At 40.7% G+C, this 18,678-nt stretch overlaps 1 protein-coding gene across 3 annotated transcripts in view; it reads left to right on the plus strand.

Moving 5' to 3' along the window:
• LOC109484542 (protein FAM69A-like) overlaps positions 1-18,678 on the plus strand; it is a 57,512-nt gene that overhangs the window by 37,611 nt on the left and 1,223 nt on the right. For all 3 annotated transcript variants that reach the window (XM_019787862.1, XM_019787861.1, XM_019787863.1), the window contains 3 exons: positions 2,122-2,253; positions 7,954-8,061; positions 18,408-18,644. In XM_019787862.1, coding sequence (XP_019643421.1) covers positions 2,122-2,253; positions 7,954-8,061; positions 18,408-18,644 — 477 coding nt within the window. The remainder of the gene's footprint in view (positions 1-2,121; positions 2,254-7,953; positions 8,062-18,407; positions 18,645-18,678) is intronic.

Here is an 18,678-nt window from a genome sequence, read left to right on the forward strand (position 1 = left end):
AAATGCCAGGGAGTCAATTACGTGGTAAAGTTTACCGACTCCGGTATGTCTTTGTTTGCTGTGTCATGTAGGTTTGTATTAATCAGGAAACACGTGTCTAGAGTCGACAGGTGAAGCTGACGGATCGGTAATTCGAACGTATTGATTTACATCGTAGCGTCCCTTGTGCGTTGCCTGAGTTGTGTTCTTCCATGCGGGTACGGTATATCTGCATCCATCCCGGACAGGTTGATATGTTGATGGTAGTGTTACAGCTACTTTGCACGAACATCTATCAGGACGTGAATATGTATATATCCTCCCATTGTTAATCACGCAGCAGTGGTGTGTAATATCTTGTCAACCGAGGCTTTGTCTCTATCCATCAATCTGTCTTTGTGCCCCAGAGATTTCAGGATATCTGATGTTAGCTCATAATCAGTGCAGAACAGTGGCAGCTATGATCATTGATGGACCAGGCTAAAAAAGATTAGATTGAAACCTGCCGGGGTATGAACAGCTCCAACTGTGGCATTCTAAGCTAGTACCAAATGTACAGGCCAAGCACTTACATGTATTATTGCCCAGAAAAGATTGCTATCAGAACATTATAGAATGTACTGTAGGAAACTAGCATTTTTCAGGCTTCATGCGTGCTAGACAAAGTACTTCCTGTTTCATAATGTATTTTTAGGTAAACTTTATGTTATCTAAAAATACATTATGAAACAGGTAATACTTAGTCATCTTTAGTGCTAATATTTCCTATCCTAGACAGCCTACATGTATTTCTGTACATTACTGTCTATTGTCACATCACATTAAAATGTTTGTATTCAGTCTGTTGTCTAGGTCTCAGAGTTAGACTAAGCCTGCTGGCACCCTTAACTAATCTGTATTTTAATTCTTGTACGTTTTGTTCCTCCATAGATTGCTGTGTTCCCTCATATCTACCTGTAAAGTAGCAATAAACTCCTTTTTAAAGCACATCTATTGGCAGGAAGCAAGATCTAAATGAATTGTAAAAGTGTGTCCATAGAAGAGCAGAGAACCCTGCAGTGATACAGAGTAGTGAGATAAGAAGGTGCTGCTAATACGTCATCGATCTTCGGCTCAGGGAGGATTTAGAGTGAACCGATGGAGAAAAGAGCGGCAGCAAAGGGTTTCCTTGGTCTGTTTCCTGTGAGATTGGACCGCCTCACCCATCACTGCCAGGCCAGCTTTTAGTTTGCAGCTTAAGGTCTGTTATCTGACCGGAACTCAGACATTGGGGGTTCTTGGGTGTGAAGGCAGATTAAGTCTCAGGCATGGGGTGTACTTAACTTGAGTATAATTATGTAACCAAACTTGCTATTTATAGTCAATGTAGTTGTCAAGGACTGTGAGTACTTTTGATCTTAACCACTTCATTTGCCACAAGAATTTGCTTTTAAGTCTGGTAACTTACTGCCAAGGGTTTTCCTGGTTATTTACCCATCAAACTCCATTATGTGGTTTTGAAGACAAGTCTGTAGTCAACAGAAAGAGGACCAAATACATGTAAATAGTTGCTATATTTCGAAACACATGTGCAATAAGTATTCCATTTAAATGATCTTGCAAGAGTCTTAGACTGCAAACTGGGATTCTTCTTTCTGCTTTGCTTCAATGTACCACTGTCAAGGGAATCCGAATTCTTTTGGTTCACTAGGAAACAAAGGGAGAAATGGCCATGGGGTAGCCATAGATTGACAAGAAGGTCAAATTGTACATGTAGGTCAAGATGGTTTCTCCACAGAACCTGGGATGAAGTGAACAGTATGCTGAAGGAACTCGGGAACTGGAGGATTGCCCAACATTGTGCACAACAGTTGAATACCCAAAGAATCAGCAAGAAGTTCACAAGAACAACTGTTATGAAATAAAGACTAATAAGTTTATAAACTTTCTCTGCCAACACTAGTGGAATGAATTAGGACTTACCCCAAATTTTCGGCTGACTCCTTCAACCTTGTTCATGGAATGGACCCGTCTACTTTTGGAACATGACATCAGAGACATGTGACCATAGTAGCGGGTCATTTCTTGCAAAGAACAACTATACATGTAATACTTTGAGATGTATGAAATCTTAAACTTCTCCTTGTTTTGTGTTTTGTGCAGGCAAGAATGCCCATGAAGATTAAGACGCTGGTGGTGATCTGGCTGGTCATCTTCATCGGCAGCTGGGCCGTCTACTTCAAGTACTCCTCCTACACTGAGCTGTGCCGGGAAGATGCCTGTAGAGCCATCATCGTAAGTACTTTTTTTTACTAATATTCCAACATGTAATCACAAGACGTGGTGATGGCACACTCAAGTTTTTCAACTTATGTTAATGCCACCACAAACATGGGACAACTCATTTTCATCTGAGCAAAGTGAGGAAAGTCGTTTTAAGTGCCTTTCCCAAGATCACAAGTTCGGTGGCATGTTAGGACTCGAACTCGGGACCTCTTGGTTCCGAGTCAAGCACTCCGGGTTCCGGGTAGGTTAGTGCTTCACACTGTAGCTGCTTCCAAGTAATTTAGTCTTGCATATAGTATATGCCGGGGGTAAAGTCTTGCATAACACATAACACACCAACACAAATTAACATTCAAGCTACATGTAGTCTTAGACCCGGTTTACACGACGACAAAAACCTGGCGTACGATAATGGCGTACGCACGCGATCGTACGACAATTGCGTACGACCATTTTTTCCAGCGTGTAAACCGGCCCCACCTATCGTACGCACCTATCGTACGCAATTTGCGTACGCCACCTCGAAGGCAGGCGTACGATCGTGTACGATCGCCCAGCGGGGAGTCAAGATGCTTCCCCGCCTCGTGTAAACGCGACTGATCGTACGAACGGCGTTCGCAAGCACTTCCCTGTTGCAGGAGGTCAGGGGTCATATGCAAATTCCATTCTTCTTCCCGCTCCTGTGAAAACCCACGCCGTGTTACTGATCTTTACTCTGTTTTCTCTGATCCGTTTCGGTTTTCCTTTTGTTTTTTTATCGTATTTGATTTGTTTGTTGTTTTGCTGAGCCTGTTTGCTCGCGACTGCCGCAACTGACCATGACAGAAATGCGCAATAGCTCTAACTGTCACGTTCCCACACTGACCGATCGATCCCGCCTTGAGCTTGAATGATTGCAATGACTGCAAAAATTGCTGCCCGTTGGATCTCATGGTACCGCTCCCTGCGACGTCCAACCCTTCTTCTACGCAATGCCCGGCGACGCAAGTACATCCGCGAAAAGAAGAATAGCAACATCTGACGCATGAAGAACAGAAAAAGAGCCTGTTCTCCCGCCATTTTGAAAATAGCGCTATGTCAAAGCTCGCGGCGGGTCAAATGGGGTCACGAAAGTGTGGAGCGCTACGGGAGTCCCGGCGCTGTCCGTCCCGCTCCGTGTAAACCGAAACGGACGTACGATCGCGTGCGTACGCCATTATCGTACGCCAGGTTTTTGTCGTCGTGTAAACCGGGTCAAACATTCACACACCTCATTGAGGTGAGACTTTAATCCAGTTTAAATGCTGTTGGGATTTTCTGTCTACAGCAAGAAATATATTATGCATTTAGAAAGTCAATGCTGGCAAAAAGGCTATAATTTGCCTGGAAGCATTTCTGACAACTATTGGCCAGAAGTTAAGTGTTTTATGAATCATGAAACAAACAGATGAAGTTCTAGCAACATGTACACATAGGAGTAGGGTCTCAAATGGGTATGATATGAAGGTATATTATAGGTAGCTCAGTGCGTGTACCATTGTGTTTCCTAGGTCAAAAAAGGCTGTTCATTGCTCAACCGAGCATGACATTAACTGTCTGCAATGTTTAGTCTCTAAGCTACAACAACACGTCACATTACACCTGAGGTAAAGTGTTATTGGCAAGCAAGTTTCTCCCCATTTTACACTGCTATCTCCTTGTGGAATCAGGAAAGTGTTCCTGCCAAATATCATTTAGGGTGGAGTGAGGATACGGCTTCTGTATTCTGTACTTGCGTCACACTTTTATAGAAAGTCAAAGTTATTTCCAAAGTTTCCATCATGAGGGATGCAATTAAAGTTAGACATGTTTTGTATGACAGAATTTATCATCATAAAGATGACACTATACTACATGTATAAAGATGCACAATAGATGCAGAACAAGTAATTTTCTACATATTTGTCTGCTGAAATCTCTTCCTTCCTCGAGGATGGCACAAACTCAGTAACATTCTGTCATAAATATTTGATGAGATCTAGATGTGCTGTTTACAGCATTACTTTTATTTGAAAGGCTCCTACCCTTTTTCCCAATGAGTGAGGATTTGTGCACAATCACTGCCATAGTTTTCTCAGTATGGAGCCCCTTTCAGCCAGTTGGAAATGAAGAGAAAAGCCATGAAGGGAAGAGTGCATGGATGGTGTTCAGGAGTATGTTACTGCTGTTCCTCTTCGATGGTTAGGCAGGGAGCTGGTCTGTTTGGAGCAGATGCAGTGTCCTTTAGTAGAATTGAAAGCTTTTACATGGGGAAGAGGCCATAGATAAGATGCAAAATGGGACGCAGCACTTTTTTTGGCTCATCTAGATACAAAATATCCTCTGAAGTAATGACGGCTGTACCGTCTTGATGACAGATTTTGAAGGGCTTAATGACTGTTTCATTTACCATTTCAGGATACCTACATTGTAGAATCAATTGTAAGATTGTTTTATGGCGATAGATTATAAAATTCTTTCTTTCATCGTGTCAGATGACCCAAGGCCTTTATTGATGCAGTTTTAGATTTTATACATTTTTTCAAGTACATTTTGTACTAAATTGTAGCATCTGATGTATTTCACAGCAGTCTGGTAAAATATTTGAACCATGTTACAACCACATCTTATATCATGGGTGGAAAAGTCATTGCTTCCATTGATGCTGCAATGTCATAAAGGAAATTGCACACTATACATGTACGTAGATCAGTAGATGATCACAGCAACACTTCAATGTTTCTCCCTGAAAAATCCAATGTTGATGTCTCCAGGAGGTAAATTCATTTTCATAGCAGGTAAAAGGGGCAATATATTAAGCACCAGGCGGAGTGTGGGGACGTGATATCATTATTACCTCATACAACTGTTCACACAAGTACATTTAAGATTGGTGCTGTGTTCTTAGAAACCACTGGGGGGTAAGAAACATATCAAACATCAGACGAGAGAGATTTACGCCGGCTGCGGGGGCATTAGAGTTGCCGGTATCTCCCCGAAACATGAAAATCCGTGCGACAGTGACAACCATCTGGCGATTTAGTTGAACAGATTTTTACAAGAAAAGCTGCTAATGTCGGATCAAGTCCATTAAGCAGGGCCAATCGATAAGTGGGAGGGGGGAGAAGTTTATGAGGTACTTTACGGGAGGTGACCTGTGAGGCTGACAGGTGTAATGTTTGTTCCTGCTCTGGATCTGCCAGCCATGCCCCACTTCATAATCCTGCCGGCTCACTGGTAATCAATGCAGACCACCTGTTCCCATGGCACGGCAGGCAGGACCAAGGCAGCTACATGGTTCTCATCAGACATTTTACATACATAATTGTCAGTGTTTAAAATACCCACCTGCAGTCTGCATTTTGCAGAGACATTTTCAATATGGCAGAAGAAAAATCAAGCAACCTGCAATTTTGCAGACTGAAAAATTGGGGTTTTAGTACATGTCTAAAAGCTTATGTACAATGTATTTGCATAAAGTATTTCCAAATTGCAGAACAAAATGGTATAGCAAAAGCAAGACATGGTTCGTGTCACACAAAGTACATGTACATTGTACATGTAGTGACATAATGTGGGAGGGATACAGCATGTGGATATTGACTTCAATGGCAAATGCTGTCTTTGTCAAGGCTATAGTTCAAAAGCCATTGAGTGAAAATACTACTAGTCTATCAGTCTGCATTTGAATTTTCAGAATGGTGAAAAACAGTATTAGAATTTTTATGAATTGTTCGTTTTTGTCATTCTGTCATATACAATTTGGCTTACAATCAAGGAGGTCATGAAATGTCAAGTGTTGTTTTTCATGCTCTAATAAAGACTCAGTAAAGTTCAATCCAAATGTATGTTACACTCAGTCAGTGATAGCAGAATGGCAAGAGTTGTAATAGCATCACTTGCTTTATAAGGTTAACAGCTAAATCTGAAATATTGGTATTAAACATGCTATAATACTATCAGCTGTATGATCCTAAACCTATTCAAACAAAAGCATGCTACATTGTATCATTTTGGGTCAGGGTATACCACAGACCCTAGTGACTTAGATGCATGGTGTTTCTCAATGAAGACATCAATGACCACTGCTGTTATAGAATGATATTGGAATAGGAAAACCAATTTTATACGACCAACTACACAAATGTAGAGATTTACGGAGCCGCGTGGGTCCACATTTCTCCGCGGGGGGGGCAATAGCAGTGAAATGGTGTGGACTCCATTAACCCTTGACCCAGATTGCATGATGGGTGATTTTATAGGTCAAATCATGGTGGGTGTTAACATTGTCAATTCACTGGTGTGCTCATCAATTGCGGTGGAGCAGTGTAGTGCCTGTAATTGGTAATACTGTTAGGCTAGTTTCTTTTTCTGACAGCCAACTCTAAATACCATAATCTACTATTCTACACCTATGAGATCAAAGTAGCTTTCTAAAGTGTATGTGACAATACACATGTAAATTACAGGCTGAACTTTCTGTCCATCACACAAGCCAAAATGGATAGTGTACTATACTACAGTGATAAAACAATGTAGGGTGTACACTTCTTAAGCAATTGTTACAACACAGTATATGCATAATATGTACACATACATGTACTAGTCTCAACAGTACTGTTTTAACTTAAGTTAAGAGCCAGAACTGTGACCTTGAAGATAAAGTGAAGGTCAGCCAGCAAACTTCCAAGGCACCAATACCTTTGAGAAAAAGAGAGAGGTCCAGATGGTAACATATCCATCTTGTCAAGGATGGCCCTCAGTAGTCTTGTACTTAATGCTAATGGTGATCAATCCATGTTAGTATTGTTGCTATAGGAGGCAATCTTTCATGCTCTCACTAAGTATCTGTTAATGACAATGTGGTTTGGTTTGAATTGGCTTCACTTTCTTTCATCTCCTTTTTTATTATGTTAAAGGTACATACATATAGAAACATATAGATTCATCATTTGAGTAGAACTTGAGCTTACATTTCCAGAATAGCAACCACAAGTGATAATTACCTCTGAAATCAATGTCTGTGATCTGCTGTTGAGCTATTCATAACCCTGATCTATCTGTATCTTTATTAATGAGCCTTCAGGCAGTCTTTAGATAACACTTCATCATTGACCTGGAAGGTGAAACAGATGGCATCCCCAGCATAGTTTCCTACTTCAAAAACTTCATAATGTCATAGATGGGCCATGCTTTAGTATCATTGAATTGTGTGGAAGGTACTTCAGTACCATGAAGGTTTACACTGTGAAGTTATATTTTGGCATCGGGGATAGATAGGCATACTGCAATATTGATGCCATCAAAGGTATTTCACCACCATAAAAAGGCTATATTATGCTGGAATATTAGTGGTGTTGAAGGTTTTTCAGTAGCAAGGAAAGCCATCCCTGTAATATCAGTGGTATTGAAAGTCTTTCAATCCAAGGAAAGAGAGTAATTCTATCTTAGTGGTATTGAAGGTACCTTGGAATAGTATTGAAGGCATTTCAGTACCTTGCAATGATATTGAAGGCATTTCAGTACCATGGAACAGTATTGAAGGTATTTCAGTACCATGGAACAGTATTGAATGTATTTCAGTACCATGGAAAGGTAATACTACAATGTGCATTTACTACATAACAGCTTGTTTGATATTCAAGCATGTTTTAATGACTGATAGTTGTTTGTACCATCTAACCTGTCGTTCTGTTTGACTACTTGTTACAGTGTGACCGTTACCACAAGGGAATCATCACCGGTCCCCTGTGTCCAGCCCTGTGTGATGACCACACCATCACCCTCAACCAGTGCCTGTCCAGCCACCCAGCCAACCAGGTCAGTATCTCACTTATCCCTTCCTTTCACTGATATATATTACTGCAGTTTCAACATGTATTGCTAAATAACTGAAATAATTGTGTTTCGGACATAACATACTCAGTCTGCTAGAGGAAATATCTGGTTTGTGTGTCATTGCTATTCTTCTTTCAAAGCATTTTCAACTCAGCATCACTCAATATACAATCTATATGAAAGTTGCAGGGACTGTGACTTGGATGTTTTTCCTTCTTTCTCCTTTTTTTATTTTGTTAAAAGTATTTGATAGCTTTTCAGCACTAAGGACAGATGCTGGGATCATATTGACAGGAAAGTCTACTATTTGAAAATAAAGTACATGTATTCTGACAGACACTGAAGCTGGGGAAATCACACTTAAAGCGCACCATGCTCCAGTAGAATTTACTCCCAAAGTCCTGCCTCTTTTCCTCTCAGCGGGTTATGGAAAGCTTTTTGAAGATTACCAGATTGCGGCGCTATCATTGGAAGTTGAAAGCTCGGACCTTTCTTGAAAGCCCCGTTCAATCCAAGTGTATTCACGGAGCCTGATTGCCGTCTACAGACAGATTGAGGAACCCCTCGAGGTAGTGCTGAAGCATTCAGCACACATGAATGCAGTGTAGTGATGCCACTTACTGCAGACGGCAAGGTACTTCTCGTTATACAGACGGGCATTCCGCTCCGCAAATTGACAGCTTACGTCCCCTGGAGGTCAGTGCATTGGCCTTGGATCAGCTCTAGATGAACCAAAATGGTTCTGTGGACTGCCCCGTCCAATCTAAGTACCTGTTTGGATTGGCAGATTAACCAAAGTAGCCATAAATTGTACCTTCAATATTCTGGAAAGTATCAAAGATAAGCTACAGCCGCCATTACGGAAGAGCAGGTTGCCTTGTTGTGTCAGGTAATGATGGAGGAGACTATTAGGAGGATATTCTATCATGATGAGTAAACTTGTACTTTTATCATCATGTGCAATTTTATAGAGTGTACATAAAGGGTATACGTGTCGCAGTGTTACATCTGGCAGACTTTTCTGTGTTGCAATTTCGGAGCAAACCGTCTACTGTGGATTTTGTTTTATCTCTTCTTAACACCATAACAGCGTAAAAATTCCATTAACCTTTCTGCTGTTGCAAGTACAATGGGAAAACCCATAAAGTTAAGCACCAAAGTAACATTGCATTTCTCTATGATGGAAAGCAACGCTGCTATAAGAAAGTTCAAACTTTTTTAACATCTTAGTCTAAACCATAAAATCATGTCATTCATAACTGATGACATGTAATTGTACATTCTTTCAAAAGTTTTTTTTTTAAACCATATACATGTACATGTATGTTTCCAAGACAGATTTGTTAAAATCCAGTTTGCTTTTCTTAGTCCATCAACTGCTGTCCAAAGTTCTTCAGACTGGGTGGTTCCAGAGTTTTTGTATTGATTTCTTGTAAAATCTTTGATCTGTTCCTACTATTATCGACTCTTAGGGTAGGTCCTTAAAAACCCCATGTCAGATAATCGTTAGGAAAAATCTTGGCGGGTCATTACCTTGGCGGGATAACAGGTTTTTGGGACTAGAACCCATCACTCCTGGCTAATAACTGGCCAAAATAGAGTTATTGATATTCCATTTACACGGGCTTTATCTTCCATCAGTTTTCAAGCATGCGTAGGGCCTTCCAAAGTAGTAAAGGTACCCTGGGAGCGGCTGGTTCTGGGTGGTTGATAAGAAGGTTGTGAAACTGGGGATAGAGCAGGTTGCAAAACAGCTGAGCCAAACGTTGACGATGCCTCGTATCTGAGAGAGGGGCTGCCCGAGTCACCTCTGTCAATGACATGGTAGCTTATCGTATTTCAGCAGCTGCCTGTGTGCTGAAGAAAGTGTCAAGTGTGCAGAACGTGAACGAGTTTATCAGTGTATGGTTAAGTAGGAGCCCTCTCATTTGTGCCACTGCTATAAGCTTAGGGTTTGAACTACAAGTTTCTAATTTAGCACTCACACAGTTAAGAGTTAGTAACAAATGATGGTAGTTGGAATTGCTTTAGCCTCTACCAGGCACCGCGGATCACTGGAAAAATAGTAGAATTTGGCAAAATAAAGGGATAGTATACCAGGGGAGTTAGCCGGCTAGAGAGGATCCAATATTTGGCTAACTCCCCTGGTATACCCTTTATTTCGGCCAATTTTATTTTTCCAGTGATACGCGGTGCCTGGTAGAGGCTAGAAATGCTTATCAACAAGTTATTTCTGTCACAAATGCATGTGTGCACTGCAAAAACAACAGCACGACTCTGTCTTTGCTAAAAATGGACAGTAAAAGTACAAAAACAAAGAATATATCAGATTGAGACCTTTCAAATTTAACAGATGTAATGTTCAGCATATAATAAACGCATATAATCGCAAGATTACAGTTTTGTGTCTGTAATCAGCCCTAACTCCACCACTGTTACAGTGTGATAAGGTAAGTATGGCCGCCACCTGATTGGATCCTACATTATACATGTGCAGGAACCATTCGTCTGGACGGGAAAAACAGCCAAGGTCAATAGGCACTTACTGAGGTAGAGCAGGTACATCTCTGAAGTTCAAGGGCAATACTAGTAACTACTTATTGTCTCTAAAACAGACTATGAGCATTTCTGTGAAGCTCAAGGTCTATTAGTATGTACTGAGACAGTGTAGGTACAAAAGTATAGTCTTGAAACAGGCTGTCCATTTCTATGAAGTTCAAGGTCAATAGCTACTTATTGTCATGAAACTGACTTTGAACGTCTCTGTGAAATTCAAGATTTATTTTAGTATGTTCTGATACACTAACAGTGTAGGTACATTGTACAAATGCTCAGCTGTTTTAGATTCAAGTCATCTACAATTCACTCCAGACTAAGATAACATTATATCATAATGGTTACAGGTTAGTCATGATTTTCTTCCATAGGGCATGATGTGCATACATACATAGAAAAAAGACAATACCATAGGAACCCAGGGAAAACCTTGCACAGAAGGTCAAGTTCACATGCCCATGGGTACCCATAGTGGTCACTGAAAATAGAAACTGGTAAAGGGTAGAAGCTAAAAGGGTTACTTGGCAAATGGACAAACTGCTCTCCCCCATCTCCAACATGCCCACATAGGAGCTCCACAGTGTCACTCTTTATTACATCTCAGGCAGAAGAAACAGAACAGTCTGGATGAAGTGGAATACATTTGTACTCTCAACTGATGCTAAGCTTAGTTCCCACCTCTATGATAGTATTTTGGCATCAGATAATCAATTATGGCATTAGGCCACATTGGGAAGAGTGGTGCACAGTTTCTTGATCAAAAACAAGTCACAAAGGCTAGATCTTGCTCAGCTGTGAGTATTATAATACCTCCACGAAATACATGTAGTTGGATTACGGGCATTAGCCAGTACAAAAAAAGAGCACCAGCAAGGGGTGGAGAGAAGAGACACTTTAGTTTTGAAGATCAAAGGCAAAATGTCTTAGGGCGTATTGAAGTCAATAGTAAAGGGTGGTCTAGTAAAGGGAGAAGATGGGAGATAAACAAGCAATATTAGTTCTTTTGATCTAGCTGTTCAGAATATGGTTGCATTTTGATCAATCACAGTTTTTAAGGTATAAAGGAAAGTGTGTCTCAGAGCAGCATGTCCTTTCATTTAGCAATAGGAAGATAAGACTCCCAAGTAATCAAGATTTGGGGCTGCACCAGGACATGAAGATAAAAGGCAAAGTATCTTAAAAGATTTTCAATCAGTGTTGGGAATCAAACATGCAGATTCAAGTAGGTGTTGGCCTCTTTAGTGGATACTTCAACTTAATGAAAAAAAAAAGTAGTCAGCCTAACTTCTACAAAGATAGCTGGATTCCTCGTGATCAATTATCACATTGCTGATTTTATGGTTACATGGTGTATTGTCATATCTTTTTGATGTTCTCAATTGTGATTAGACAACAACCAAAAAAGTTCACTAAAAATGGCATTTACAAGTCATGCAGCAAATTCCCCATTCCTAACCATCAAAAATACACTTTCCCAAAATTTTAACTGTTTGCAAGAATAGACCATTCCAACATTACTACTGTGCAAAAAAGGGCTACTGCATTTGTACTGCTACATGTATACTACTAGTAGTATTGTGAAATTGTCACCATACAAAAATTGTCTATCCTCGTATACTTATAGGGTACCTCAAAGTTATGCCATGGTCACCAAGTTGCATTTTAGTTACAGCTTGAAGTAAGCACAGTTAGATATGGCACAGATCATCCAGACACTGTCATGATGCCCTTTGACAGCTGTCATAGCGCTGAAGACTGGCTCTTGGGAAAGTTGGGAATACCGTATTCTGCCCGTCAGAACTTTCACCCCTTCAATCTGTTCCCCCAGAGGTGATAACAAGGTCATGATGGGGCCATCAGACCAAACCTGCCAATAATACCTCCAACACTGCTGAAACAATTCATCAAATGGGCAACTTTCTTATCCAGTGGGGAAAAAATCCATACAATCAATAGGACACCAGGAGTGTGAAACACAGGAACTGTCAGTAACCAAGTTCAGCAGATAAGACTTAAGGATGTGTTCATACAGTATTCATGATGGTCATTTATTTATTATACATGTACATATACCAGTCAGTGTGTACAGTGTGTATTATACATTGTAGTAGCATGCACAGTGCATACCCCGAATATCTTAGAAATTTGTTTTGTCTTGCCCAATAACATTCCCATGGCTCAGCAGTCTTATAAACATATGTTGTCTTCAGGATACTGTAGAAAAGTGTCAAGATTGGAAACTGATAGCAAATAAAAATGCTCCTGGCCAAAAGACAACAGAATAAAGTACTACATCCAAAGTAACAGTCTTTCCTACTAAAAAAAAATCCTAGTACAACACATGTACTTGTAACTCTCTGGCAACTTACTGTGGTGAATTATTTATCAGGTATGGTTTGAAAAATGAGGACTTGGGTTTAGGTGGTCATTTAAAGATTTCAAAGAAACAAACTGGGTGGCATTGATGGATCGAGTGGTTGCAGGTTCGATTCCCGGCATTCTTGTCTGGAATTGGCCTGACTTCAGTTGGGGAAGTGACACGAGATGGAAGGAGAGGGATGGGCTCTGTCTTCTAATAACAGTCCACAGAATGCAGTGGATTAAAAACTCACTGCCCCAACGGCCTCTAAAAGACTGTGGACCCTTTACATTTTCTTTAACAAACAAACCATGTTCTTGAACAGCTTTTCAAAGTGTGACAGTTTACTCTTGTGAGCCAGTGGGAATTACTTGTAGGAAAGTCAATTTGATGCCGAGCTCCTGCCCCACTGAGAAAGTAATATTTGTCGCACAGAACTCAATCTGTATGGTGTGATTTTACATCATGTGTCGAGACCCCTGGCCGGTGCCCGATTGATTTTCAGGAATGAAAACTCCGGAGGCAGTAAATCATTCCGCGCTGAAGGGTGGGATGGGAAGCTGGAAGGGCTGCCTGGAGGGGGGTTGTGGGTACTCGTGAGTATCGCTGATTAAAAGGAGGAGGTGTTTCCTCCCGACTGAACCAGCTGGAGTTGGCATAGGGCTCTAGCCAGTGTCCATTTTTTTGTTGTTGTTGATTGCCGTACCTTTGTGGCATGTTACAGAAAAATTTTTAGACCAATTCGTCAACCTTGACTGACAAAATCAACAAATATCTTGGACAAAAATGTAAAACATCCGAAGGTCCTCTAACAGCCACTCTCAGCCCATGATTTGCCTCTCAAAATGCAAGAAATTGTGTTTTTGAAATCTTGAGAATCCAAAATTCCCCCGGACCCCCCTACATGAGTTGTGCCTACAGCACACTCTGTCCCGTATCCATACCATCCTATCTGTTCATCCCTTTGAGTGAAAATAACCATATGCATAATCACCACATCTACCTCAGTAAATAGCCATGATATCAACTTGCAGATATGCAGTGGGCCATACATTTCCACAGATCCCGAAAAAGATTGGGGGAAATCATTTTGATGCCAAATGCTGTCCACGTTATGTGTGGTGGAAATGAATGGGGTAGATAAAATATAATTTCTTGGCTTCAATCAATACGTTATACTAGTATACAACTGTATGCACAATGTAAGCCCATCTCAAGGCAAAGAAACTAAATGTTATGCTTTACTTTCATAGCTTAAGTTACACTTTGATTTTATCTACTACTAGTACTAGTATTAGTTTAAATCATGTTGTAATGTTATAATTTTTCATAATGATCAGATTTTTTTATATCTTAAGTTTGGAAATTTCAGTACTGTATAAATTCTATAGAACTACCTTTTATACATGTGTACACATATCACTGTTTGGCAACAATTAAAGCAAAGTCATTGTTAGTTAAAATAAACATTGTGTACATATTGTACCATGTAATTAGAACATTGTAAAAAGTTGTTCAATGTATTTGGGAATGTTGGGAATGTTACGTGTTTACCTGGACTTTGAATGGGGAAAAGTTGGAAAAGTTGTGTAGGTCCATTACTGTCTATAAGTGTACATGTATACCAACTGGATCGTTACAGCACCATTTTTCAGCTTGAGTGAAGTGACAGGACCATCATGATTGGAGCACACAAACGTTCTGCTACCTTCAGTCCTGCCCATTTGCAGGGTTCAGTGAGCAGACCAAAGATTGGAGTTGGCGGTGCTTTTTGATTGATGATGCGTCTTTGACTGTCACCAAGGAAATGAGATTAGTGTAACCCGATATGGATGATGTATTCATAACTGATATGAGAGAAATTCGATATGGGGACTCTATTAGTCCAGACAATTTTTTTAGATACTGCAAAATTGCTCGGTCATTGATAAAAGCGTGACAGTTGCCCATTTTAAAAGGATGTTTCTTAACAATGGTTGACTGGCAGAATTGCAATGTTCAGCATGATAAATAATGCAGTATGATTTAAGCCACTAAACGAGATTATACATGTAAGTCTTGATTGAATGAAGCATGGTTACAAATTTCCAGACCACAGCAAAACTGTAAACACAGGCATTGAGATTCTGCAGTGTTAGCATATTGTGGAAAATGGAAAACTAATCTTCTGGATTCTCGTGGTACATACATGTATCACCTCTGGTACATCCAATAGTATTACTGGGAGGACTTGGTAGATTAAAACAGGCATGTTGAATACCTTGCAAAGGTTACAGAACTTTGTAAGCGAGAAGGCTTGAAATAAGTGGATTATTCTTGTAGTGAAGCCAGTCGTGTATTATGTCTGGTGTTTTTGGCAAAGCTGCTGGATGGTGCCAACAGCCTTAGGGATGGGGATTTGCCTGTCAGCAAATTGCTGGCAAATGCAGAGTCTTCTCTCTATGTCTTTTTTTACTGTTCTTATGTATGGTCAATCTTGAAATGCTTGCTGCACTAGTTTTTGCAGTTTCTATGGCGATCATTTTTCTCAAAATCATCTTTTTTTGTATTTCTATGGTACTACAAAATTCTTTCAGCCATGAACTTCAAACTCCAGAAATCCTTGAGCTCCTTTCGCCACGCATCTTGAATGGAAATCAGTACAATATAAATGCATTTACAGTGCAGTTATGCGTAATTGAATTAGTTTTTTTTTTCCTTACAAAACATTCTAATCAACAATCATAGTTGTCACAACTACTGTAACCATGCATGGAGGTAGAAAAATGAGAAGGAGGGAGCTCAAACTTTCTGCCTTTTGTCCGATGTTGGCCGCGGGCGTCAAAACTGTAATTGGCACGAACTTGTCAATTGCCCTGATTTGCGTAGCCCCCAGAGCGGCACACCAGAGTTTTCCATTGTTATTAATGTCAGTGACAAGACGGCATGCCCGGCATTGACGACTATAAGTGTAGCAACTTTTATATTCTACGATAACTTTGTATCAAATTTGAGGATTACTTCGATGAATGCAGGGAGGGAAGAAGCATGTATCAAAGACGACAAACTTGACGGACGGCACGGCAACTATTTTCTAGTAACCAGATTTCATTGTTATTTCTAGAAATCTTTATACCCCGATACTTGAAACAACAGGAGGTTAAATATCTTTGGTCAAATCCTTGTTTGAGGAACATGTAACGCTACAACCGGTAACCACAATCAACCAAAGAATTGAGCGCATGTGTCACTTGAAATATTTCCTTGTGGTAGAATAACAACAAGCAAGGGTGTCCCGGTTACTACAAGAATGTCTCGTTTCTATTTGGGCCTTCGAGCACAAAATCCATTTTCTACACACCTCCTCTGCTAGCAGAGAGGCACACAGCTTGTAGAATATCGCCACAAATAGTCCACTTTGCCGGAAAAATCGCTACTTTGCCAGTTACGGAAGTTTGGAAAATAGAACATCCACATCGTCAACTATCCAGAATAAATATCGGCAAATCTAGAAAAAATAACACAAATTCATACCAGACGATTGTATTTGTTGAAATGTTCCAGTTCTAAAATGTTCGATTCAAGCTTTAGAAACACAAAAAACGCAGTAACTCGCCCATTTCTCGTCGCACAACAAACATAAACATATCTGCGTGTCCGCCATTTCTATCCGCTCCCGATGCTGACTTCTGCGCAGCAATACGACGCAACCCAAATAAGGAAATGCTCGGAAACTCGGGTATGTCGGTCCCCGCTCGGAATGGACTCGGCCAGACTCGGCCACCGTCGCTGGCAGCGACGTCATTTTCGGCTCATTTGCATAGCCATATATGGAATTCTGGCGGGAGAGACCGCGGCGAACATAGGCATCAAACAAAGTACCGCCGGGCCGGCGGACAATAGAACCCAGCGGGATCTAGCGCCGCAAAACAAAAGGCCGCGGCGGGTGCTAAATACGTGCTCCCTCCTTTCTCTCTTTTACCTCCATGCTGTAACTGATGAAAAAGTTGAAAAAGAAAAAGTTGCTCATAGCTTGCTTGTGATTTGATACATGTTCATTTTGTTGGTTTAGTCTAAATTCTTACACGCTTGAAGCTAAAATTGAAGTCTGCATGCGATAAGACAAACTTTGTCTTTCCAGAAGTGTACTTTTAGCTAAGGGCTCAAATTCTCCTTCACACTGTGCCCCCATTAACACACCCTCCTCTATCAAAACTGCCTTTATTGGCACTTATATCCATTAGTGTTTGTGGGAGCAATGTTCCGTGAGAATGATGATTGCACACTTTCCTGTTACAAGAAAAGATGTGATCGTATATATTGGAATACAGTCATTTTGTATGTGTTGAAAAGCAACTTTTGTTTCGTTTTGAAGCTCAAATAGGTTAGTTTTACACTTTTAATCACTGTAACAATACCATGGATTAGTCATGGAGATTACCTACATGTAAACCTTTAAAAGATACAAGCCAACAACAGTTACTGTATTGTAGCCAATTTGAAGTTTCTACTAGTATTACCTTCCATATGTAGTCCACCCTGCCAACATCCTCAACTCAAGTGACTGTTTCAAATGCTGTGTGAAGTGCAGAATCGTATAGATTTCAGAAATGGTCCAATGTAGTAAGTTCTATTCGATGGGTAGTTTCCAGATGAATGGACTGTCTTCATCCAACTTCCAGAGAAAATCTTGCTTCAGTTGATGTTTATCTGAGTGTCCATTATGGGTTTAACATTACCCTGAGGGCCTGTAGCGTAACAGCATGATAAACACCAGTGTGTGTTGAGTACTACACGCAGACTGACTTTGCCATTTGTTCTGCATCATCTGCTGGTCATCTCGCTGTAATGCCCATGGACAGAACAGATTCACATCGCACTTCTAGCAGAACAGAGTGACTTCTCATATGCTGATATCTGAATTGAGTCACGTTGATGATGTTCGAGAAAGTGCGGTTTATGTTCCACGGATGTTTTACAATGTACTTCTGCATGATGAGAACACCCCGTACAAATGTATCCTAACATTTTCTCTTGTAAATCATTCCTATCTGGAGTCAAAGGGGTTTGGCTGCAGTAGCCAAGTGTGGAACTACAATCATATTACCACACACATTAAGCCTAGAATGTCTTTTCCAAGAGTTTGTTTCAACAAAATTTGATGATTCTTGTACATAATCACAAAAGGCATGATGTCAAAAGGCATGTATATGTACAAGTATGTGACTCTCACTGTACATTCTAGGCATGTGCACACTGTATAGAGTATATAATGATTACGTGTATATATCGAAGAACATCAGACAGGCGATCATACAAAGCTTGATACAAGATGCCTTCTTCTGTTCCTGGCCATCATGCAGACAAGACAGACATATAAAGCCTCTTGTGACAGGATTTACATGTAATAATGTAATCCTTGTCTCCCTCCCAGGTGTACCAAGGCTGGCTCCATGGGTCCAAGCAGATCATCATGAAGTGCAACCTGGCGCCCATCTTCCACGACGGGCTGGATCGCGAGATGCCTTACGAGCGTCCGGAGAAGGGCTCCTCCATGGACGACTTCCGGGAGATGCTGCAGGACTTTCTGGAGAGAAACCTGGGGAAGGGAGAGCACAACGCCCTGCAGACACGCATCCTCAACGCTGCAGACATCAACAACGACGGCAAGGTCTGTATGAACAAGATTGAACTGTTTAAAGTTA

This window comes from Branchiostoma belcheri, unplaced genomic scaffold, assembly GCF_001625305.1.
Source record: "Branchiostoma belcheri isolate BF01 breed outbred unplaced genomic scaffold, Haploidv18h27 scaffold7, whole genome shotgun sequence".
Classification (NCBI taxonomy): Eukaryota; Metazoa; Chordata; class Leptocardii; order Amphioxiformes; family Branchiostomatidae; genus Branchiostoma; species Branchiostoma belcheri.